Source organism: Microcaecilia unicolor, chromosome 10, assembly GCF_901765095.1.
Source record: "Microcaecilia unicolor chromosome 10, aMicUni1.1, whole genome shotgun sequence".
Classification (NCBI taxonomy): Eukaryota; Metazoa; Chordata; class Amphibia; order Gymnophiona; family Siphonopidae; genus Microcaecilia; species Microcaecilia unicolor.
In genome coordinates this window covers 38,327,353-38,353,360 of record NC_044040.1, presented here as the reverse complement: position 1 = coordinate 38,353,360, position 26,008 = coordinate 38,327,353, and the positions used below count along the sequence as shown (strand labels likewise).

Genomic DNA, 26,008 nt, shown 5'->3' with positions numbered 1-26,008 from the left:
CTCACCTTTCAGCATGATAGTGATCAGAAACACACAGCTTAAACTATTGGAACGGCCTTACTCTGAGCCTTGACCTCAGTCCAATCAAAAACTTGTGGCATAACAATTCTAGCCATCAGCACTCTCCGAGTAACTCAACACAGCTTGAACAGTTTTGTAAAGAAGAATGATCTAATATTGACAAATGTAGGTTTGAGAAATTACTAGAGAACTATCCCAGAAGACTTGTAGCTGTAATTGCTACAAATGTTTCTTCCACTGAATGTTGACTCATGGAGGCAGAGGCATTCCAGTTTTTTTTTTTTTTTTAGTTTATGCTTTGTCCCTTATTAAATATTTTTCCTTGTCATCCTGTTAGACCAGTTCAGAGGAGTGGGGGTATGTTTCCCAACCATCTGCTGGAAGCACAGAACACTGACAATTCGGTGACATCATTACCTGTAGAAGAGGTAGTGCAGCTCTGGAACTTGCCAGTATTTCTCTGCCTCCAGCAGATGATGTGGATGGACTGGTATGGCAGGTTTAAATTTTGTGGCTTCTAAATCCTTGGGACACACACTACGGCCTGTAGTTCCTTGATCATATCCTTGGCCAGAGGAGCACTCAGGGATCAGTCTATGAATCTTTCCCTGATGAAGTAGGAGGAGTATTCGCCATGGGTCTCAACATTTGGCCTGTAGGTCTTGGTGAGGTGGAGGTCCTGCAGGGTGTCATGCATCCTGCCAGGCCCCGGTCCTGTCCAGCTTACCTTCTGGGCTGCATCATCTCTGGCGGGACTTCAGAACCAGCGGTGTCCTGAGGAGGGGAGGTCTGGTACTCGATGTCTAGTGCCTGAGATCGTCACGCTGATGCGTGACATCAGACACAGGAAGGAAAAGGAAGGCAGCACTTTAAAACTGCAATGTTGGAGGGTCATGGTGCCTTCACTTCTTTGTTCTTTGTCTGAGAGCAGCTCTTGCTAGGTCACTAAGCCAGCCATGCTCAGCCAGGTCAGCTCAGCTCAGCTCCACGACAGGGAATACATTTCGTATTGAGGCTAGACGAGAAGGTATTTCCACAGCCAGAGAATACTTTTTGATGTGGCAGTTGCTCCCGACAGTGGCAGAAGGAGGAGCTGTACAATGGGCCACAGATGTAGAGGCCTTCTGTTTCATTGTGAAGGTGATCGTGGTAGTGAGGAGCTCTTGTTGTGAACAGGATTCTGGAGCACCAGTCTGCAGACTCCTTCAGGCTCGGTACATGATTTTAGTAACATATTCCTTCAACCTCAGTCTGCCTGGGTGATGTTTCCCTATGCTGTTCGCCATTTGAAAGCATCTATGGAATTTTTGTTTCCCCCCCCCCCCCCCCCACCTCTTTGTTACTTGCTTGGAGCCTTACAGTACCTTCTTTATGTGGTAGGCAGTGGCATTGCTTTGTCTAGGCTGCATGCCATGTCATTGACAGCAGCTGGCGTAAATTTTTGTTCTCTGGGGTTATATGGAAATGCCCTTGCTTACTCTATGATCCATAAGGAAAAAGAAAGTTGACACATCGCTTCAAAATTCATAGACTGATTTATTTCCTGGTCAGTGCTAACATTTTGTGGGGATCTACAGTTATTTGAAAGGCTTTCTTGCACCAGATATGGGGAGGGTGAAGCATGAACATCCCCTTATTAGTGGATAAGCAGTTGAGGCAGTTTTTGAAGGCTATATTGCTGCTTTTAGGCACTTACAGCTGATGCAGCTCCAGTGCTTTATTGAGTTAGTATTATATCTTTGTCCCAGTAATGCTTGTTGGTATTCCTTTTCCTTTCCCATTCTCATTCTCTTCTATCCAGGGAAAGAAGGGTAGGAACAGCCTGTGGGTTAGAGTTGGCTTGGTTACTCGAGTCCTATGATGGCCAAGACTAGTGGTTAGATCCTGTTTTGGTGTAAAGGAAGTAAGAATGGTCACTACAGGCCCTTCTGAACATCCATTCTGCTCTCCTGCCCTGTTTTTCTCTCATGCGCGAGTCCACTGCAGGGCTGTAGGGGCACTGGTGAGATTCCCCTGAGTGGAGCCTTTACAGCCTGGGGACTGCTCTGGGTTGTCTTCTGGATGTTGGTTAGTCTGGCCCAGAGTTCTACAGAACTTGGAGATTCTACCTGCTGGCTCAGTTCTACCTGCTGGCTCAATGATTTTTTCTGCGCAGTGTGTTTGGAATGCTGCACCCCAATATTAATCTGCCAGGCCCAGATTGGGGTCATGGTTTTCAGTATCAAATTGTTAGTCTAGTAACGCCTTTCATTTTGCAGTTTTGCAGGATATATTTCAAGTCCTGAGAGTGACCTTCTCACTTTTGGGCCACATTGTACTCTTGCTGGGATGAGCAAACAGCGTGTTAAAGGGGCTGTGTAAGTGTTCCCTATCCTAGGGTCCTTTTGAAGCTACAGCCTGGTTTTGCATGGGTTGGAACATTGGGTATGTTGGCATACCCTGCTCTTTGTTAGCTTTGTTGGTGCCCTTTACCAGGCTTAGGGCACTGTAGCCTATGGTTCCAGGTTGGTTGTTAGCATGGTTGGAATCCCTGGTTTCCCAAACCCCTTGTATTAGCTCTCACAAGGTGGATGTTAGGAAGGGAGGACTACAACCATGGAGTGGCATTGCCTAGAGGATTCCTGTTTTCTTCCCACCCTAGGTTTAACAGCTTTGGTACATCACACTCATCTAGCATGACTCAAGGAAAGGAAATTAGCAGATAAGAACAAATTTCGCCTTTCCTATGACAGGTGTTAAAAATGCTGTGTTGATGAGTGGGGGGGGGGGGGGGGGGGGAACATTTAAATGCATGAAAGTCTGATGAACTGACACAACAAAATGTGAAAGAAGTTTAAGGAGATGTAGAATTTCTGTAGCCACTGTGTTCAAACAAGGGTCATCGCTTCAGTAGAGCTAGGAGAGAAACAAAATACTTAGTGCATGATATTGACAGTGATTTAAGTGGGCAGGAGAGCCAGTTAACTGTCAGTGCCACTGAATATAGGCACTAACTGGTCATGTTGAAAATGGGCAGGAGAGGGAAGTTACAGGGAGTGGCATTGGGGAGGAGCTGGGAGTTATGTAGGTGCTGGCATAGTAACATAGTAAATGACGACAAATAAAGACCTGTACGGTTCATCCAGTCTGCCCAACAAGATAAACTTATTTTACATGGTATGTGATATTTTATATGTATACCCGAGTTTGATTTGTCCTTGCCATTCTCAGGGCACAGAACGTAGAAGTCTGCCCAGCACTCTTCTTGTACTAAGTTCTGAAGCTAACGTTGAAGCCCCTTAAAATTTACACTCCAGCCCATCCCTATCTATTCAGTCACGATCAGGGCACAGACCGTAGAAGTCTGCTTAGCTCCCGTTTTGTTTCTAATTACCGGCGTCGCCACCCAATCTCCACTAAGATTCTGTGGATCCATTCCTTCAAAACAGGACTCCTTTATGTTTATCCCACGCATGTTTGAATTCCATTACGGTTGTCATGTCCACCACCTCCCGCGGGAGGGCATTCCACATATCCACCACCCTCTCTGTGAAAAAATACTTCCTGACATTACTCCTGTCTGCCCCCCTTCAACCTCAGTTCATGTCCTCTAGTTCTACCGCCTTCCCGTCTCCGGAAAAGGTTTGTTTGTGGATCAATACCTTTCAAATATTTGATCATCTGTATTATGTCAGGTATCTATGTTCAGGTCAGCAAGTCTCTCCTTGTACGGTTTGCAACACAAATCCCATACCATTTTGTAGCTTTTCTTTGCACCGCTTCCACTCTTTTTACATCTTTAGCAAAATACGGCCTCCAAAACTGAACACAATACTCCAAGTGGGGCCTCACCAACGACTTGTATAGGGGCATCAACACCTCCTTTCTTCTGCTGGTTATGCCCCTCTCTATGCAGCCTACTGTTTTATTGTAAGCTGCGTATAAGCCATTTTTGGCCCATTGCGGTATATCAAGTTTTTGTAAATCAATCAAGCTATATGGTTACTGGCACTGAATATCAGCTGGCATTTGCCCTTAAGCTCATTACGCCATCCTCTTCCCCAGCAACAAGTAGCAATCTCCTCTTCCCCCCCCCCCCCTCCAAAAAAAAAGCCTCAGTAAGTCCCCATGGGTCTACATACTGGTAGTTTAGTGGTCCTTGGGGCTGGAGTGAAAGCTATTGACTCCTGTTCCTTTTGGTTTCAAAGTGAAAATGGCTGCTGCAACCTCAAGTGGTAGTATGACAAGCCTGATAGTGGAATCAAGACTAGGTATCACATAAGTAGTGGTTTGAAATGGTGGCCGTTCTCCTTTTCTTTCTTCCCACCATGCCAGCCCATCTCAATATGTTAGGAAGAGGACTACAGCAGCAGTGTAGCTCGTTGGGCTGTGTGCTCTTCCACTGCTTTCCAAACCTTGTGTGTTCACTTTAGAGAGCTGCACTGCTTCCGTCCCCGCGGGAATCCCGCGGAACCCGCGGGATTCCCGCAGGGACGGAGGCAGTTCCTGCGGGGTTCCCGCGGGGATGGAAGCTGTTCTGCGGGGTTCCCGCGGGGACGGAGTCAGTTCCTGCGGGGTTCCCGCGGGGATGGAACCAGTTCTGTGGGCTTCCCGTGGAATTGTAAGCTCCACCTGCACCAGCCTCTCATCTACCGAATGCCAATTTCTTTGAGTGCTGTCTCCTCCTCCTCCTCCTCTTCCTCCTTGCTTTAACAGCATAAATGTGGAAAGTCTTCCATTAAGGAGGTGGTAGAGTCACAAATGATGACGGAATTCAAAAAGGCATGGGATGAACACAGAGGATCTCTAATTAGAAAATGGAAGTTATAAAAAACCTAACCTTAAATGGCTGCATGTGTGTGGATGTGTCAAGTGACGCTTAGATGGCGACTCTGGCTGTGATGAACTAGAGCTGATACCTGGCAGACTTGTATGGTCTGTGTCTCATACATGGCAATCTGGTGTAGGATGGGCTGGAAAGGGCTTAGACAGCAACTTTAGTGGCTGGAACATGAGGACAGTGCTGGACAGACTTTTATGGTCTGTGTCCCACAAATGAGAACATGAATAGGCTGGAATGGGCTTCGATGGCAACTCCAGCAGTTGGAACATAAGGATGGGGCCAGATAGACTTCTGTGGTCTTTGTTCCAGAAACATGAAAGAAAGACAATAATCAAGTATATAATATCACACTCGTTGATTTAATGATGAATTGATCATGAGTGTTACTATTGGGCAGAGTGGATGGACCGTTCAGGTCTATTTGCTGTCACTTACTATGTTACTATTAATCCTCTTTGCTCCCAGGCTGGTGCACAGACCTCAGCTCTGACACAGGCACGAGAATCAGATGTCACCTGACCTACTGGCGCGTGCATGTGGCGACCTTTCAGCACACACTGCCAGTGAATCAGAGACAAATCTTACATGTGCGCACCAGAGTGTTCCAAGTTCCAACTTCCGTTCCTTCCTTGCCTACAGTGCTGTGGCTCAAATCCAGAGAGAGACTGAGGGAGCTGACTGGAACTTTCTTTTATGTACTATTAAATTCTTACGGGGATGGGCGGGGATGGGTTAAATTCTTGCGGGGACGGGTGGGGACGGGTTGGGATGGTTTAAATTTTTGCGGGGATGGGTGGGGATGGGTAAGATTCCAGTGGGGATGGGTGGGGACGGGTAAGATTCCAGCGAGGACGGGCGGGGATGGGTAAGATTTCTGTCCCCGTGCAACTCTCTAGTTCACTTTGAATTGCACAGCCTTTGGTGTACTTTGTGGTTCAAAGCCCAATATGACCATTTTCTTTCTCCTCCTCTTCCTTGCTAACAAGAAATGGACCAGCATGGGGTGGGAAAGAGGAACAGGAAAAAAAAATAGTTTCCTCTACACTGCTGCTATGCTATGGAAAATCTGCTGTAGGCCAAATGAAGTGGCTCAGCTGTCCAGCAGTGGCCTTGGGCCATATGTTTGACATACTTGATCTGAGAGGTTTGTTTGCTAAGTTGTGTGTCTTTGCCAGTTAATGTGCATTAACTGGCAATAACTTGCATTTTTTTTTTTACCACCAAGCATGTTAAATAATAGTGAGCTGCAACCCATGCAAATGCATGCAGAATAGCTCATTATTATACAAAATGAATAATTCAGCCCTTCCCCCATCCTTAAATATTTGTCAAAGCACATACATGATTAGTAAATAAGTTCTTGTTTGCATCTTGACAGGCAGATGCTCAAAAGCAAATGCGGGTGCTAGAGGCCATTAGCAACAGACTAGCACCTGCATTTGCTACTGCAAAATATTCAGAGCTGGTGAGCGTGTGAAATAACAAGGCCGCCAGCTCTGAACACTATTAGCATTCAAATGCATACTAAACAGGGCCATTAATATTCCTTCCCAGTGCTCAGCGGGTAGCACACCAAACAAGGGTGCTGCTCCCATGGCAAACCCTTGCCAGGGCATTGGGGAGGAATAGGAGGGCCCTGTACAGCATGCATGTGCATGCTTCCAGGCCCCCCACCCTACCAAAGATGTGAGGGCCTGATGGTCCAGTGGACCCCAGGCCCCCATCCGTCCCCAAATTAAAACTTAAACCTGGTGGTTCAGCAGGACTTCCCCACCCCTGACTTGTCTCCTATGCTTTCTGGGCATGCGCTCAAGAGCTGTACCTAATGCACAGCTCTTGAGTGCATTCCCAGGCACAGTCCGCCCGCAATTGTACCTCAAGGTCAGTTCTATGAATGCACTTAAATTTGTATTTCACTAGCATTGAGTGTGAGGGAGCTGATCAGCCTTGCTGATTGGTGGCAAAACTCCGATGCTGTTCAGAACAGCGCCGGAGTTTTGAGCATTTGCATCTAAGTAGAGGAGGGTGAAATGATTTACCCAGGGTCACTAGGAGTGTTCGTGGAAGAAACAGGATTCAAATCCTGTTTGTTAGTCTGCTGTTGTAGCCTCTAGAGTACTCCTCCACTCATGGGCGTAGTTTGACTGTTTCATTTGGGGGGGGAGGGGGCAAAGGATGGGGCAGGGCATATTAGCATATTCATTTGTATATATGTATGTGTGTGTGTATATGTATATGTGTATATATATATATATATATATATATATACACACACACACACACACACACAAATGAATCTGCTAATATGGAGAAAAGGAAGGAATGAATGGAGAAAGAGCTGGCTTTTTTGTGAATAACCATAATGAATATGTACATATACATTATGGTTATTCCCCAAAAAGCCAGCTCTTTCTCCCTTCCTTCCTTCTCTCCTCCTTATCCAGAACTTCCTCTTCCTCTCCAGTAGTATTTCCCCACCCCCTTTCCCATACCATGCCAGTGTAGACCTTAGAAATGCATATGCTCTATATGTAGATCCTTCAAGAGGTAGTGTGTCATGATTTAGGCTCTAAAACCCATTCTGATGTTTTGGTGCCACCTCAGTAAGGTCAACACACAATCTCTCCACTGCAAAACACTATACAGAAACTTGTGCAAAAACACACTCATAACCTTACCAAACCATAACAGCACTAATTCCAAGGACAGGACGAGCTACAACCTTATACGTGGAAAGGCAGCACTGTAATTACACCGGGCTCTAAAACACCAGTACACTACCTAGTGAAAAAAAACAAAACATAAAGGACTGCAAATACTACACACTAGCAGAATACTGCATCTTGGTCACACATGAAAAACACATGACAGAACAGATATGACACAAGGAACTAGAAATAAAAAAATATGGAGGCAAAATACTGAACTTGAAAGTTACCTCAAGAAGTCAGACTTGGCATGCAGCAATACTAGAAAACTTGAAACTTATATGCAAAATATCACAGATGCACATTTCCAAAAGCTGACGTATTCCAATTATTAAATTCTGAATAAAATACTTTTTTCTACCTTTGTTTTCTGATTATTTAGTTTTTCTATTCGCTTTGGTCCCAGTGTCTTCTGTTTTATGCAGTGTCTTCTTTCCAATTGATGTTTTTCACTCACCATGTCCACCATCCTCCTGTGTCCTTATGCATCCTGTCTACCATCTGTAGCCCTGTCCCTATCCTTTCTCTAGTTTCAGCATCTGCCCTCAAAGTGTTCCGATCCAGCCCTTAAACTCAGCAGTTTCCCCTCCACCCATATCCAGCATTTCTCCTCACTCCCCTCCCTCCATCCATGTGCATCTACTTCCTCTGTCTTCCCTCCCCTCCATCCATCCATGTCCAGCAACTCTCCATTCTCCCCTGCCCTCTCCTCCATCCATCCATCCATCCATCCATATCCAGCAAATTTCCTCTCTCCCCTGCCCTCCCCTACATCCATGTCCAGCAACTCTCTCCCCTGCCCTCTCCTCCTCTCCATGTCCAGCGATTTTTTCCCTCCCCCTACCTTCCCCTCCTATCCATGTCCAGTGATTCTCCTCTACCCTGCCCTCTCCTCCTCTTCATGCCCAGCGATTTTTCTTCTCTCCCCCTGCCTCCCCCTACCTTTCCCTCCCATCCATGTCCAGCGATTCTCCTTTGACCCCCACCCTCCCCTCCCATCCATGTCCAGTGACTTCCCCATCTCCCCCTTTTCAGTCCCCGAGTTCTAGTTCCCTCCTCTCCATCCATCCATGTCCAGCAACTCTCCATTCTCCCCTGCCATCTCCTCCATGTCCAGCAATTGTCCTCACTCCTCTGCCCTTCACCTCCATGTCCAGCGATTCTCCTCTGCCCCTCCCCTCCATGTCCAGTGATTTCGCCTCTCTTCCTTGCCCTCCCCTCCCATCCATGTCCAGCGATTCTCCTCTGCCCTCCCCCCATCCACGTCCAGCGATTCTCCTTTGACCTCCCATGTATGTACAGTGACTTCCCCAGCTCCCCCTTTTCAGTCAGTTACAACCCAGCCCCACCTGCCCACCCTCAGCTCCTCAACAGCCCTCTTCTCCGTTCCTTCCTGCCCCCTCCTCTGTGTTTAAACCTTTTATTTTCAGTCGCAGCAACTGCAGTGAAGAAAACAGCACAGCGGGCTCACCGCCAGCCTTGCCCTTCCCTCACAGCGTCCCGCCCTCACGGAAACAGGAAATACATCATCAGAGGAAGGCAGGACACTGAGAGGGAAGGGAAAAGCTGGAGGCGAGCCCGCTGTGCTGTTTTCTTCATTGCTGTTGCTGCGACTGAAAATAAAAGGTTTAAGGGGGGGGGGGCAGGAAGGAATGGAGAGGAGGGCTGTTGGGGAGTTGAGGGCGGGAAGGAGGGACCGAGAGCTGCCTGTAGCGTTGTGCCAGCCCTGCGTCTCGCCCCCCCCCCCCCCAACTACGCCCATGCCTCCACTTCAAATTTCTGCACATTACTTTCAAGAGAGAAAGCACCTACAGAAAAAAGCAGGTGCACGTGTCTATGGGTAATTTTTCTCAGGGCAGTTTTGAAAGGGAAAACCTGCAAATAAAAGTATTCATGGACTTTTCTTCAGTGCTCCCATATTTGAAAATATCTCCATGATTTGTAATCTTAATTTTGATTGATGTTGGTTTGTCTATTGAAATTGATACTTTGTTGTATTAACAAGAGCTTTGTGTGACTTCATGCATATTCATTGCAGATATCCTAAAAACTAGTTTGGCTAGGTGTGCATCCAAGAGAGAGCTGGGAAACAATAATTGGGAGCTAAGCGTTTCAGTTTTATAGCAACAGATCTACTTGCAGTGTTCAGTTAGCAGTGTCCCCATGCCTTAAACTTTCTGTGTTGAGCTGGTGGAGGATCCATCTTGTTTTCTCCGTGGTTATTTCTCTTCCACGTGTATTTTAATCAAAACATGATTCTCTCATTTTTAAGATCAAGAACAGTAACTTAGCCTAGGGTTCATTATAATGGTGATAGAGCAGATTTTGTACGGTTTCCTAAAGGAAACATTTTGCTCCCCAGTGTTGTAACCAAATAGCATGCAGATAAGTTGCGTGTAAAAAATGTGTACTAATATGGGAGAGCACACTGAATGCATGCACACATGGGTCTGCACTAGTGGCAACTATGTCTTTAGATTGTAAGCTCTTTTGAGCAGGGACTGTCTTCTTCATGTTCAATTGTAAAGTGCTGCGTACGACTGGTAGCGCTGTAGAAGTGATTTACAGTAGTAGTAGTAGTAGTAATATGACCTTTTGAGATCAGAGGTCCCTACTTCAGATAGCATCTTGGCAATAATTCTTATGTTGGTTCAAATGAAAAAAAAACCCCCCCACACACACAATCTACAAAAGAGTTTCTCCTTTATAACCAATATGGCTGCTAGATGCTTGATATGTGGACCTAAAATATGTATTGTATTCTTGTTTGTGAACATATGGTTAACAATATTTATTATTTTTGCAGGTAGGATGGTCATTCCTCTGTAAACTAATAGAGGTTTATCCACTCACATTGGATAAACTAGCTGCTCACCAGGATCTTGGAAAGGACTGGGAAGTTATCGGTGTTCACCAGTAAGTTTATCAGTTATGAATATTACAGTGTATCAACATAAGGTCATCCAGGAAGATCATGCAATTGAATGATGTGCAGGGATGGGTTAAGGGTGCCTTGAGCCATGGGCCCTGGGCTCTGCCTACTCCTGTTACCCGTGGAGGGGAATTTTCAAAAGGAGGTCCGAGTCAAAATAGAGACGTCCAAAATAGATATCCACCTTGCATGTATTTTCCAGCAGGATCTACGTCAAGATTTCCTGTTTGAAAATACATGAGATGGATGTCCATGTGATGAGGATGTCCAGCATGAATAGCCATTTTACAAACTGGATTTTCCAGCATATGAATGGTGAAAAAGCATGGACAGGGGGGGTCTGTCTGGCAGCATTCTTAGAAGAATGGCCACACAGACGTCTCTGCAGAGCAGAGGGGCAGCAAAGTGGTTAATGCAGAGGATTTTAAACCAAGGGATCTAGATTAAAATCTCACTTTAACTTTTATTTTGGAATTGTGAGCTTTCCAGGTATAGAAAAATATATGTTGTGAATGCACACCACTTTTTAGTCTTCAGGCTTGCAGATGGCTTATATATTAAGGTACAGTAGTTTTTTTTTTTTCTGTTCTGCGTATCGGCATCGAGGCTTCTGGGTTATCGCTGCAGTCCCAATCCCCCACCCCCAAGATAATAATAGCCTCAGTCTGAGCCTCCACCCCTCGATCCCCGTAGGCTGGCCCACGATATCCCTGGTGGTTTAGGTGATCCTACAGACAGGAATGAGGCCCACTCACTCCTGCCTGTTACGGGTCTGGCCTCGCAGCAGACTCATGCAGGGAAGGCAAAAGTTGGCTTTCTCCAAACAAATGAAACAAAAGTAGGCAAAGTAAAGAAGCTCGAAATAAAACTGAGAACTTGTGCCTCAACACAGACTGAGTAGAAGTATGTAATTTGATCCATAAATAGACAAAAACTATATTGTTTAATCTACTAATGTGAACACAGCCTCTGTCTTCTTTCCTCTCAATTGATAACCTTCAACTAAAACAGTTCTTTTAAGTTTTACATATGGCTTTTACTCTTCAGAATACTTTTTATTAAATTGTATATCTTTATATTCTTCAATTATACAATATATTCACTAAAAAATAGGTTATTACAAACGTATTTATTGCAAGCAACATAATATATTGCGATTCATTCCAAACCCTGTTTAAAACCCCCTTTTACATCAATGACCTCCAGATGTATTACGTATCTTTTCACTATACATAAACTTCCTACCTACTTGTACATTCACAACCAGCATTTTTTATATGTATAGTGAAAAGATACGTAATACATCTGGAGGTCATTGATGTAAAAGGGGGTTTTAAACAGGGGTTGGAATGAATTGCAATATATTATGTTGTTTGCAATAAATAAGTTTATAGTAACCTATCCTTTTTAGTGAGTTTACTACACTAATCACTAGGCTATTCCTCAGACTTCCTTGCTGCTTTACTAAGAATGCCCGTAATACCTGAAGCTCTCATAGAGCCTGGTATCCCTTTTCACAGGGCCGTGCTAACCCGGTAAGTGGGGTAAGCACGGCAGGGGGGCGCTTCACCTTCAAGGGCGCCGTCAGATGTCAGTGTTCTAAAAATTAAAAAATATAAACAAACTTCTCTCGCGTTGGCGCCACGCCGCCTATATGCGCATGCGCTGCTGGCTCTGGCTGCTGCCTTCCCGTGCACAGCGCTCGTTCGTCTGTTTAGCTCCGCCCCAGCTCTTCGATGCACGGCGTGATGCCGCACCTGGAGCCTCGCATGCAGTCCGACATTCTCCGAAGGACCTGGGGTTGGGGTGTTGCCAGTGAGCGATGCCGCCGCGTTGGAGTGCAGTGCTGACTGAGAGGAGAGAGGAGAGCGCTGCTGATCAGCTGCTGCCCTTTCCCGCGGCGCTCCTCCATTAATTTTGTTTTTTGCTGAGAGTGAGAGACTGCCAACGTCTCCCTTCCCTTCGCGCTCGTTGGTTCCCTCAGTGACTCGCCTTCTTCTGATGTCAGAAGAAGGCGGGACACTGAGGGAACCAACGAGCGCGAAGGGAAGGGAGACAGCGCTTTCACTGACGCTGCTGCGACCGGAGGTAAAAGATTCAAAGGCCCCAGGGCGCGGAGCTGAGGTAAGGGAAGGGCAGAGAGGCATGGATGGGAGGGCAGGCCAGGGAGAGGACAAATTGCTGAAAATGGAGGGGAGGGGAGGGAGGAGGATTGCTGGCTATGGATGGAGGAGGGAAGGGCAGAGAGGGACATGGATGGGAGGGCAGGACCCAGAGAGAGAGGAGAAATTGCTGGAAACGGATAAAGAGCAAGAAATAAAGAAGAAAGGAGGAAAGTAAAGAAAGGAAGCCCTGGAAACTGAGTTAAGAGGACAGATAGCAGCAGAGTCAGATACTGGGCCAGCATGATCGGAAAAAGAAAGTCACCAGACAACAAAGGAAGAAAACAATCATTTTATTTTCATTTTAGCGTTTGGAATATGTCCACTTTGAGAATTTACATCTGCTATCTTATTTTGCAAAGTATAGCAATTTGTTTCTAAGAATATTGCTGACAATTCCTTTCAGTGTGGCAAGTGGTGAGCGATCATTTTCATGGGGGGGGGGGCGCCAACTGATAGTCTGCGGGGTGGGGGGCGCCAGAGACCCTAGGCACAGCCCTGCCTTTTCAGTTTCACATTCAGGGGAGAGGAAGGGGGACAGCAACCACTGAGGGATTAAGAAGGGCTGTCCAGTGGCCACCTACTCAATCAGAGCACCTTTGTACCCTGGACTTGACTGAACGAACAGGTCTAACTTGAGATGTCCTTCTTTTTAGACTTGGATGTTTCTTCCCATTCGTTTATGGTTGTTGGATGTCTTGATTATGGACCCACCCTAGTCCCGCCCACAACATACCCACTTGGTATTTGGACATACTACAGTGTCGGACATCCTTTTTCTGCTTTTACAAAATTGGGATCTGGGCATTTCATACATACAGAAGTCCATTGGGCATTTTGAGATGTCCATATGCTTCGAAAAATAAGCTCCTTAGTCTGCTTCCATATGGACATCCCTCTCTGGAATTGGTCACTAGGTTACTGTCTCATCGCCCCCCCAGTTTTAATTTTATTTTTGGCCTGCCTTTTCATTTGTTTTTAGATATCGATATGTATATGCGATTGGGAATTATAATGTTCAATTATGTGTGGAAAGGAGACATCATTTCCCTTTTTCTTAAAATGAACTTCTTTCCTTCTAAAAAAAAAGTATAATACATTTAATAATGTAAATTTCTTAAATATATTATTACTGGTCAAAGTAGCTTGCATAGGTACTGTCAGAGGTAACAGTGTTATTTCCTGTGTGTTTTTGTGGTTTTACTTGTATCGTCTAGATGTGTTAATTGTAATCTGCTCAGGTTCTTTAAATTTAATAAATGCAAATTTATTGTCCTGGAGATCAGGCTTCAAGATGCAGCAGTTGTGAGGAGGGCTTTTGGATTTCAAACCAAACCTTTCTGTTCCTTTGAGCATCATTACCAATAATGTCTTTCTTGATTTGTATGTGAAACTACTTTTTAATATTTTTCCTGTGATCATAATTTTCAGAGTTAAATTTAAATCCAGTGAACCTCTCTGGATGAATTTTTTTTTAAATTGGTTTCAGCATTAGCAAGGGTTGGTGTAACAATTTTTTTTGTCAGTGTTAGCCTAGTCTTAATTTCTGTATCTCTAATTTTAGTACACTATTCACAAAAGTTTGGGATGTTATTTTTTATAAAAACTGTAATGCCTTGTATGCATTGCTCGGTGTTTTATTCATGAAAGGAGAGAGAACCTGTTTATAAATTGGTGGGTTATTGCAGAAAGCACTTTTTGATGGGCATTTTAATGATTTTGAGCATGGAGAAGTGTTTATATTTTAAATAATTAATGCTAAGACCTGTGACTGTTATTATGAGCTGGGTCATATATATTCTGGCATCAGCAGAAGGTCCCTCATTCTTATCAGTTAGGAATTTTGTGTTATATGTTATTTCTGTTTCCTCCACTTTTGGGTGCTTTTTTAAAAATTGTATTTTACAAGATAGGCTTCTATGTCCTGTTTAGAAATTAAGCACCCACAGCCATTCCCAGTAGTATTGCACACATTAGCCAAGATTGGGAGGCGGGGCTGGTGGTTGGGAGGCGGGGCTAGTGCTGGGCAGACTTCTACGGTCTGTGCCCTGACAATGGCAGATACAAATCAAGGTAAGTTATACACAAAAAGTAGCACATATGAATTTATCTTGTTGGGCAGACTGGATGGACCGGGCAGGTCTTTTTCTGCCGTCATCTATTATGTTACTATGTTTTGCTTGTAAGCAGTAAAAAGTGTTCTTTGCTTTCCACACAACTCTTCTTTTTGCAAAAACACAAGTTGTAGAAAACAGTACAATTATATTTCCTTGCATTTGAACAGTTGATGGTTCAGCTTTTTGATAAAAACTTGATAGTGGCTGAATTTGTATTTCTTATATGTCACTGTAGGCTAATTCTGAAAATGCTGTGCATCCATAGCACCAGTGAAAACTTACTGGTGGTTGGACTGAAGACATTGAATGTCCTCCTTACTTCTGGTATGTTTTTTTTTATTTTGTGTACTTTTACCTGGTATTCAAAGTGGCTGTTCTGCCCAGTTACATCGCTTGCTTGTGGCACCTAACCGAAGAGCTGCCAAGTTACCCATTCCAGGAGGGAGACTTTTTGGTCGGTCTGGTTTTAAACTTACATCCCAAAGCAGTGTGGGACTTGTAGTCCTTGATTCTGACCATTGAAATCAGTGCTGCAGGTACCATAATGCACCAGGATTGAGGTTAGATGACTTTCAAGACCGGCCAAAAAGTCTCCCTCCTTGAATGGGTAACTTGGTAGCTCTGTAACCACTGTCATTCAGCAATACTTAACCAGACAGAGTCAGTGAATATCAACACAAACTGCCCTGTACTGTCCTGTTAGTGCAGGGGTGGTCTGTGGGTGGAGTTTGGGCAGAGCCTGGGCGGAGCTGCCAACCAGCTGTGGTAAGCAGCTAATGTTAGGGCAGCAAAGAGCTGGCTTAATTTTTAGCTGCTCAGTTAACCAGGTACTGGTCTGAATATTGGCTGGTGCCTAGTTAACTTCTGGGCAGCATCATCAAGGTTTCTGGGTCATCGCTGCAGTCCCAAATCTCCCATTCCTAAGATAATAATAGCTCCGGTTCGAGCCGCCACCCCTCAATCCCCGTAGGCTGGCCCAGGCCTATCTGGAATATCCCTGGTGGTTTAGGCAATCCTACAGGCAGGAATGAGGCCCACTCACTCCTGCCTGTTACGGGTCAGGCCTCGCAGAAGACTCATGCAGCGAAGGCAAAAGTTGGCTTTCTCCAAACAAACAAATGAAACAAAAGTAAGCAAAGTAAATAAGCTCGAAATAAAACTGAGAACTTGTGCCTCAACATAGACTGAGCAGTGTATGTAATTTGATCCATAAATAAACAAAAACTATATTATTTAATCTACCAGTGTAAACACAGCCTCTGCCTTCTTTCCTCTCATTAGATAACCTTCAACTGAAACAGTTCTTTAAGTTTTACATATGGCGTACACTCTTCAGAATACATTTTAGTATATTGTATATCTTTTTGTCTACATTGGAGGGCTCACAATAAAAAAAATGTGCTAAGGTGGGATTTGAACCTGTGTGTCTCTTGGTTTACAGTCCACTACACCAACCACTAGGCTATTCCTCAGACTTGCTTGCTGCTTTACTAAGAATGCCCATAGTACTAGTACCCGAAGCCGTCATAGAGCCTGGTATCCCCTTTCAGTTTCACATTCAGGGGAGAGGGAGGGGGACAGCAACCACTGAGGGATTAAGAAGGTGTCATGCCTGAATCCCTCCAGTGGTCAGCTGCTCAATCAGAGCACCTTTGTACCCTGGATTTGACTAGGGGCCACATGCACTAAACTTAACAAGCCAGCAACGTGATTTTTAAACTGGTTCTAGCCAGTTTAGTGTGCAAGTAGTAAACCGGGACATGCACAAAAGGGTTCTCCGAGCCATTTTCCTGTCACGGTAGCAGCTAACGAAAACAGAATGCAAATGAGCTAATTACTATTATAATGTGAATGTGATGCACTACCGTTTCTGACCGCATGCACCGTGGAAAACCTAACGAGAGGTCTGCACCTCTCGTTGGGGCTGCTGTGAGCGGGACCCATGCAGAGGAGGACGCCCATCGCAAAAATTGGAAGAAAAGTGCTCGTCAGGGATGTCCTTTCAAGGGCCTAACACTTGGATGTCCTTCCCTCAAAAAAAAAAAAAAAGGATGTCCCTGACGAACACTGGACGTTTTTTTTCTTCAGATTTTGTGATGAGTGTCCTTCTCTTGGACGTGTTTTTCTTACGTGCCCGAAAACCGCCGGAGAGAAGAATCGGGGATCGGGACGTGCGAAGACGCCCAAATCAAAACTATTTGGACGTCCCTTTTGATTATGCCCCTCCAGGTCTCTCTCAGCCAATCACAGCGCGTTTAGCTGTCACTGGTGTGCAAATCAGATAATGAGATACAAAATTAACTTTTGTTCAAGGAGATGGTAAATTAGGTTAGCATAACACACCCAAAAACTTAGTCCGTGCAAACTGTTTCCCAAAAGCATGAATACAGTTGTATTAAGTTTTTACAATACTCTGTAGGTGACGTATGCACAGATTTTATCATTTGCTTTCTTTTGCATATCATAAAAATGTGTTGTTAATATGTGTGGTAAACATTGCATTTATGTATATTAATAGCCAGTGTTAGTGTACTTTAGTATTCTGGTTACAAATAGATTGCATGTACTAACACCTTTAATAATGTAGTATTTGTTGCAGGGTGCATTTTATGCAATGGGCTCTGTGGCAAATAATACACATTAACAGTATTAGCATGTGCTAACTGTTCATATATGACCCTGTAAAAGTAAAAAGTTTATTATTAGATGATTTCAGGGTTTCCAGAAAAGCATCAAAGATATCAGAAAGAAATTAGAATATTTTGCCAACAGTCTAGTCTTGGTAAGTTAACCTCTATTCATACTTTGACAAGATGGACTTTGCAGGGAAATTAATATTAAGAACAACATTTTTATTACTTTCAAGTATCATCTCATTCAGATCAGAGGAATAAACCGTGTGGGTGCCTACGTGCCCCAGTTTGGAACTACCGCTCGGCTACCGCGTGGCCCAGGTGGTGGTTTCATTTTTTACTCACGTCCACTACGTGTGCCGGAAAATAACTGCTTTATTCAAATAATTTCATTTTGTTATTTTTTTTATTTACAAATATAATTATATACCACCTAAATCCTAGGTGGTTTCCATAAAAATATACATAATAAAACAAATAAAACACAATGTACATTAAACAGTTCTTCCTCCCATATCCCACCATGTAGCTGCCCAGAAAATACTACAGTGCTGAGAAAGCTTGTGTACTCCCTGGAATGGTCTGTATTTTAGCACAGGTTATAATCAAAAGATGATTAGGTCCTAATATGAACCTTGATAAGAGAGAAAGGTATCCACAGTGTGGGGTGGAGGGTGGCCTAATAGGCTAAGAACCAGGGAAACCAAAGTTCTAATCCCACTGATTCTTTTTGTAACCTTGGGCAAGTTGGTTCATACTCAGTTGCCTCAGGTAAAGACTTAAAGGGAAATTCTATAAATTGGTGCCTAAAGATAGGAGCTAATTCGGCGCATACGTTATGTAATAATAGCACTTATGCGCATGATTGGCACCACAAATTATTTATTTGCTGCATTTGTACCCCACATTTTCCCACCTATTTGCAGGCTCAATGTGGCTTACACTATGTTGCAAAAGGTATAATCATAAACAGAGTAAGAGGTATGGTCTAATTTAACATATTACTGTGTAAGAAATTAGGTAGATAGGTCAGTAGAATTATTTACATAACACAAAATAAAACAGGTAAGATATAATGACCAATAGTGATAATGTGATTAACATAATCAAATTAGAAGGGATCAGTATTGGTTTAGATATAGAATGGAATCAAGTCATTAAGGAGGATTTTTATCGTAATATTTATTTATTTGCTGCATTTGTACCCCACATTTTCCCACCTATTAGCATTTAAGCACATAAGTGATAGGAGCTATTTTATAACATATGCGTCAGAAATTGCTTAGCGTGTAAGTTCGAGGGCATGCACACATGCGCAGAGAGTGGTATGCATGTTATACGCACTTCAGAGCACAATTAGGCACCAGCAGTTATCCTTTATTTACTTTACTGTCCCTTCACTTATTGCAAAGCAAATCAGAACGGTTCACAAAACAAATGTTACAATAACTTTAAAAATAGTCCTAATTTAGGAACCTCATTAAAAGATAGGAAAGAAGACAAATTTCTCACACAAAAGAACAAAGCAATCAATTATGGCATTCATACATCAGACACAAAGACAAACATTGCTGTGTAGTTAATCTACTGAGATTCTGCATCATTCAATGGTTAAAGCTAATTGGTATGCGCAGCATTGCTGACTTAATGCTCATAGTTTGTATCAGAATCTTAGTGCCTACATGTTTTATTCTTGGCGCCAATTTATAGAATTGCCATGTTACACTGTAAGCTTTTGGTTTATACTCAGCCCTCTGGGGATATGGAATTATATACAGTCCCTGAATGTAACTCATCTTTGAAAGGTATCAACTAAGTATATAAAAAAAAAAAAGACATGAACAAAAAGAATATATATTTTGATTATTTATCCAGCGCCAAGATTCAACAGTAAGTATGCGTGTGTGAAAATGTAGGTGAATTGATCATTCAGTAATTTTCAACTAAATGTAGCTGTTGATTAGTTTCTCCCATACAGAACTCATTCACCTTTGTTCTTAGTAGTGTCATAGCCATGTTAGTCCACTTTTGAAGGTAATAAATAGAAATAAAACACACAGAAAAAAAAATAAGATGATAGTCCAACTTAATACATTTTTTGATTAGCTTTCAAAGGCAATCCTCCAGAAATGAACAAATGTTGACAAATATCAGAATAAGTACATAAGTATTGCCATACTGGGAAAGACCAAAGGTCCATCAAACCCAGCATTCTGTTTCCAACAGTGGCCAATCCAGATCACAAATACCTGGCAAGATCCCAAAAAAGTACAAAACATTTTATACTGCTTATCCCAGAAATAGTGGATTTTCCCCAAGCCCATTTAATATGGACTTTTCCTTTAGGAAGCCGTCCAAACCTTTTTTTAAACTCCGCTAAGCTAACCGCCGTTACCACATTCCCTGGCAACGAATTCCAGAGATTAATTACACGTTGAGTGAAGAAAAAGTTTCTCTGATTCATTTTAAATTTACTACATTGTAGCGTCATCGCATGCCCCCTAGTCCTAGTGTTTTTGGATAGTGTGAACAGATGCTTCACATCTACCCGTTCAACTCCACTCATTATTTTATAGACCTCTAACACAAAAGCATTCCAATGACAGTCTCGCAGGAAGAGGGTGTGGTAGGTTGGGTTAGGTGAGAAACAGGGAGAGCTGGGTGAGTGAGAGACAGGAGAGATGGATGGGTGATAAGAGGGTGACAAAGCAGTAAAGGTTTATGGTTTATAATGGGATAGAAAACCCAGATCTTTAAGTCCTGGTGGATGTTAAAATATTTCATCATTTTGACTTCAAGGGTCTCACAGAAGTGACATCCTGCTTGGCATTGTGATGTTTAATATGATGTCTGTGTAAATTGATTCTCGTCTTTAGCAATATAGCACCCTTCTTTTCACTTTTTGCATTGAATGATTTATACCACATTTGAAGATGAGCAAGTGAAGGATCCCCTTATGCTGAATGTTTTTCCCATGTGAGTGACTATGGGGCTCATTTTTAAAGCACTTACAAGGGGATGATCAAAAGAAACTCCCTTATATGGTTCAGCGTCGAAGGAAGAGGAGGGAAGCAGGCTACTTCCCTCCTCCAACCCACAAGGTAGGGTGGTGGGGAGGGGGGGCGGATTGATCACTGGACCACCAGGGACCCTTTGCTGGGGGGGGTTAGGGGGGCTGGAGACCCACCGGATCTCCATCCCTCCCTGAACCTGGGGGGGGGGAGATCCAGCGGACCTCCAGCCCCCTTTTTGCTGGGGGGGGGGGGGGGGGGGGGTTGGTCGCCCACTGGGCCACCAGGGACTATTTTGGAAATGTTGAGGGCAGTTAGGGGGGCTGGAGACCCCTCGGATCGCCAGTCCTCCCTGAACCTGGGGGGGGTCATCGTGGGGACCGGAGGTCCGCTGGACCTCCAGCCCCCGTTGCTCGGGGCAGGGGTAGTTGGAGCCTGGTGGTCCCATGGACCTCCAGCCCCTGTGTTCGACAGGTTTGGGCTTTTGACAGCCCAGATCTGTCAAACAAGTGCGGGAGGATTGTGCTGAGCGCATGCTCAGGCACAATTCTTCCGCACTTCTACCCCATGATCAGAGATAATTGTGTGCTTAAATTTGCATGCAATTATCTCTGATCATAGGTCTAATAACGCCCCACGCTATTTTTGGAGCGCTGTTTGGAACACCGCAGGGTTTTGGTCATCTGCTTGTTAGACTTTAAGTGCTTTGAAAATACGCCTTTATGGGATTCTGTGGGATCCTGTGAAATGTATTGGCACAGTTTGCAGCTTGGTATGTTGCAGGAACATGTACCATTCTCTTCTGTTTGAGATTGTATTGGGAGTTTGCTTTTCACCGATTTGTGTTTCAGATTAGGTGGCTTTGTGCATGAACAACTTGTTTAAGGTCTTGTCATAGCAATAAGATTAAGTTTGGACTTTGACTTGTTCACCACAAAACAAAAACTCTTTCCTTCAGTCATTCGGTAGCAGATTTATTTGAATATTTAGGATCACTGTTTTATTGCATAATCCACATTCCATTGTGCTTCAGCTCACTGGATAGCCTGACTTTGGCCCAGATGCACTAAACGTTTTTCATCGTTAAATGAGCCCTTAAGGAAGAATTTCCTATCCTTTCCATGCACTAAAGCCTATTTTTCGACGGCAGTAGCAGCTTACGAAACTGGAATGCAAATGAGAAACTACCATTGAAATGTAGACAATTCGGAATGCACTAACCATACCGACGATAGCAACGATTCACTTACCGCCAGAAATTTAACGTCAGCTCAGACCTGTCGTTAAAGCCTGAGCTGTCATCTCCCCACTGCCCCCTGCACGATGAAAAACCAAATTGCTGGCATGTTTTAAAAGAAAAGTGGCTCCCTGCTTCCCTGTGCCTAAAATAAAAAAGGAAACTAAATTAAAAAAGGATCGGGAGGGGGCAAAGGCGCTCATCAGCAGCGTCCTGTATGGACGGCCTTGCCTTGCCCCCCCCCCCCCCGAAGTCCCCGCTGCTCCCTGCTGCTCTGTTTGTGAAATAAAAGCTTTTAAAAATGAAACCTTTGCAGTTGCTGGGCTCCCCCTCCCTTCCTGTCTCTCTCTTCTTCAGTCGGCAATGCTCCGCCTCCTGACCTCCTCCACCTCCGTGCTCCGCCGCTCCCCCCCCCCACCGGACCCCCCCTCCACCAACATGGCCGGTGCAGCGCCTCTCACCTATGTTTGAAGGCGCTGCACAGGATGGATCAGCTGTTCTTGAGCTCTTCTGTCTCCTTCGATGTCTCCTTCTTCCTGTGTCCGCCCTCCTCTGACGTCAGCTATCTACGTAGATAACTGACGTCAGAGGAGGGCGGACACAGGAAGAAGAAGGAGACATCGGAGGAAACAGAGCTCAAGAACAGCTGATCCATCCTGTGCAGCGCCTTCAAACATAGGTGAGAGGCGCTGCACCGGCCATTATGGTGGTGGGGGGGGGGGGGGGGGAAGCGGCGGGGGACGAAATCGGGGGGGGGCACGGAGGTGGAGGAGGGCAGGAGGCGGAGCATTGCCGACTGAAGTAGAGAGAGACAGGAAGGGAGGGGGAGCCCAGCAACTGCAAAGGTTTCATTTTTAAAAGCTTTTATTTCACAAACGGAGCAGCGGGGACTTCGGGGGGGGGGGGGGGGCAAGGCAAGGCCGTCCATACAGGACGCTGCTGATGAGCGCCTTTGCCCCCTCCCGATCCTTTAATGTTTGTGGAGACATGCAGGGGAAAGTGGGGAGCCACGTGTTTGTGTTTTCTTTTTTTTCTTACGTTTCTGGCATGCGCAGAGCAGCCAGCATAACGCTTGGCTGCTCTGTGCATGCTTTACGAGCCGATTACCGACGGGGATTAGTGCATCGTTCTTTACAATACCGCACCGAACTTGTGCGACTTGTTTTTTTGGAGCATTGGTCGTTTTTTAAAATTCGGTAATGGCTTTAACGATTTTGCTTTTTTTACGTTTGGTTGATGCATCTGGGCCTTTATCTTCGAGCAGATTGAACTGTTTTTCAGTATATATTAAATTTTAGGACTTAATGCATGCATGGCTGAAAAATTTCATGGTACGTAGAGGGTTTCTTTAAACCATTCTGAAATACTTTTTTCCTTATTATTGATCTTATAGGTTGTTGTTGTTGTTTTTTTTTTTTAAAGAAGCAGTTTCAAAAAATGCTTCTAAATATAATTGGATAGTTAAAGGAAAATATTTCTTCCAAAGAAGTGATATTCTGCCACCAATACATCTGCAGAGAGCTGGTTTCTTAAGTCGAATATTTATGGCTGTGTTACAATACCTAAGATGTGAGGAAAGAGTGTAGTTGCTCTGTGCTTCTGCTCAGATTAGCTTTGTTCACACAACTGATTGCTGAAGCTCATAGCACAGAACAATTTGCTATTTTAATTAATTGGGAATATTTATATTCTTTTTAGATGTAATAACATATTTGCTTTTGGATGAAGAGTTGGATATTTTTGTCTTACTTTTTGAGGCCTTGAAAAATTTCTCTGAAAATGCAGACATTCAGAAATACGGATGCCAAGCATTGCAGCTACTGTTTGAGAAAGGTACAATTTCCATATTTTACCAAATTGTAACTGATTGTAAAATAATAGCCAACCATTTATCTGTCATTCATTACCAGAGGTGCTTTCTGTGGTATGAAATGAAATACCATTTATGTGGTGAAAAAATGTTACAGTATAAGTCTAATCAGGCAAAATGGGCTTTGTGCCCCTTGGGAGAGGATTGTGTAAAGAATCAGACTACAACATTCAGGGACACGTGTACTATCAGTTTGTGGTTGCGGGGAGCTGCTTCTGAGCTGGTACAAAAAATAGTATTAGTTCACTTCCCAGTATGTTTTTTTTTTTTTTTTTTTTTTTTTTGTGGGGGAGTCCCACTAAATTTTGTTTATATTCATTTGTCTTATGGAGGTAGATAGAGTGAAGAGCCTTCATTTCATTGAGGTAGTGATGGTTTTTGAACATGGGCCTTCTCTTGCAGGAACATGCATCATGGTAAGGATGTAAAAAAATACATATATATATACATTGCATAGCACAATCATCATAAAACCAATCATATGAAAAGAAACAATTAAGACAACACATAAATATCCACTTCCAAAAGGGACAATGTCTTCCATTCCTGGGTAAATTCCAATGTCTGAGTTACAAACTTAAAGGGTAATTTTATAAAAGGTAGCCAGCATGGTTATAAAAGGTTGGTGCACAAGCACGTACAAGTATTTTATAAGAAACACCTACATATCCAAGGTGCAGATCTCTGAAATTAAAATATCTGAGCATAGCATTGTCACCTCTCAAACCGATATTTCCAGGGCTTTTCATCATTTTTATTCAGAACTATACCAGTCAGAAGCCCCTCAATCACTTCACTTAACGGAAAATTTTTTAACCCCCCTACAATGTCCTAAATGGACAGAGCAGGAAGTCATCCCCCTTCTGGAGCCCATCACTGAAAAAGAAATTAGAGTGGCCATCCAAGACTCTCCTCTAGGGAAGTCCCCAGGCCCAGACGGGATCCCTATAGAGTTCTACAAAGTCTTTAAATTTGACCTCATTCCTTTTCTCTTACTTTTATTCAATGACCTGTCTCCGGAAACCACCTCCACCAGTCGATTCGCAGAGGCAGTCATAACGGTCATTCCTAAACCGAATAGAGATCCTCTTTTGGTGTCTAATTACTGGCCTATATCCTTACTCAATGCGGACTATAAACTATATGCTAAAATTCTAGCCAACCGTCTTAAAAAAGTTGTGCATAAAATTATTCATCCCTGTCAAGTAGGTTTCATGCCTGGACGACTTATTAGCGATAACGCAAGGCTTTTTCTTCATTTATCGCATATAGCCTCCTTTCCAGCCCCAACCAATTGTGGCTTTATCATTGGATGCAGAAAAGGCCTTTGACAGGATTGAATGGAACTTTCTCATTGAAGTGCTAACCTGGTTCGGCTGCCCATCTGAATTTGTGCTTAAAGTTCAGTCTCTTTATGCAAAACCAGTAGCCAAGGAAATCACTAATAACCTTTTGTCAGAGAACATTATTTTGCTCCGTGGCACCAGGCAAGGCTGTCCATTATCCCCATACCTCTTCAATATTGCGTTAGAGCCGCTTCTAATTGCGATTAGATCTCATGCATGTGTACATGGAATTGTCTATAAAGATCTAGAATTTAAGTATTCTGCCTATGCAGATGATGTCTTACTTTATATTTCTGATCCGAACCAGTCTATCCCAGCGCTCCTGGACCTAATTGCTCACTTTTCCAAATTTTCGTGCTACAAAATCAATCAGCAGAAGACGGAATTATTTCCTCTCAACGCATTAGCGCTTCCGAATATAGCTCAGTCTTTTAACTTGGTGTGGGCCACCCCAAAAATTAAATACTTAGGAATAGAATTGCACGCCAACTCTATAGATTGTATTCATCATAACTCCGACTTAATCTTGAAAACCCTTAAAGCTTTGCTGCATTCCTGGCATCCTCTACACTTGTCCTGGTGGGGCCGGCTTGAAACTATTAAAATGATGATATCTCCAAAAATTAATTTTATCCTCAGTATGCTTCTGATCGTTTTCCCCCTTCCATTCTACTCACAAGTTGACAAATTATTATCTTCCTTTCTATGGTCAAATAAGCCTCCAAAAATTGCTTTGAGGAAACTTAAATGCACAAGGGAAAAAGGCGGAGTTTTATTTCCCGACTTCCTCACTTATCATAAATCTTACATTTTGCAGCAGGGGTGCAGATGGTTCTTCCGCACTTCTGAATACAAGCCCATGTGGCTGCAATTGGAGGAGGCCATGGTAGCTCCTCTCACTTTACTGCTTCTTCTTACTGCTTCTTCATTTCCATCACATAGAGTTAATCAGATTATAGTCTCCATGGTCAAATGTCTATTGGACCTCGACAAATTTCAAGCAATACCTTTCAGTAAGTCATCACATCAGTCACTTTGGTATAATCCGCATATCTTAATAAATAAGGCTCCATTCTTTTGGAAAGAGTGGATAGATAAGGGAGTCTTCTATCTGTCTGATATTGTTAATGCTGATAATAGGTTTTGGTC

The 26,008-nt window shown here is 43.6% G+C and overlaps 1 protein-coding gene across 1 annotated transcript in view; it reads left to right on the top strand.

Moving 5' to 3' along the window:
* Nucleotides 1-26,008, top strand: part of LRRK2 (leucine rich repeat kinase 2) — a 255,631-nt gene that overhangs the window by 28,666 nt on the left and 200,957 nt on the right. The window contains exons 3-5 of the mRNA XM_030216665.1: nt 10,358-10,467; nt 14,998-15,086; nt 23,342-23,476. Coding sequence (XP_030072525.1) covers nt 10,358-10,467; nt 14,998-15,086; nt 23,342-23,476 — 334 coding nt within the window. The remainder of the gene's footprint in view (nt 1-10,357; nt 10,468-14,997; nt 15,087-23,341; nt 23,477-26,008) is intronic.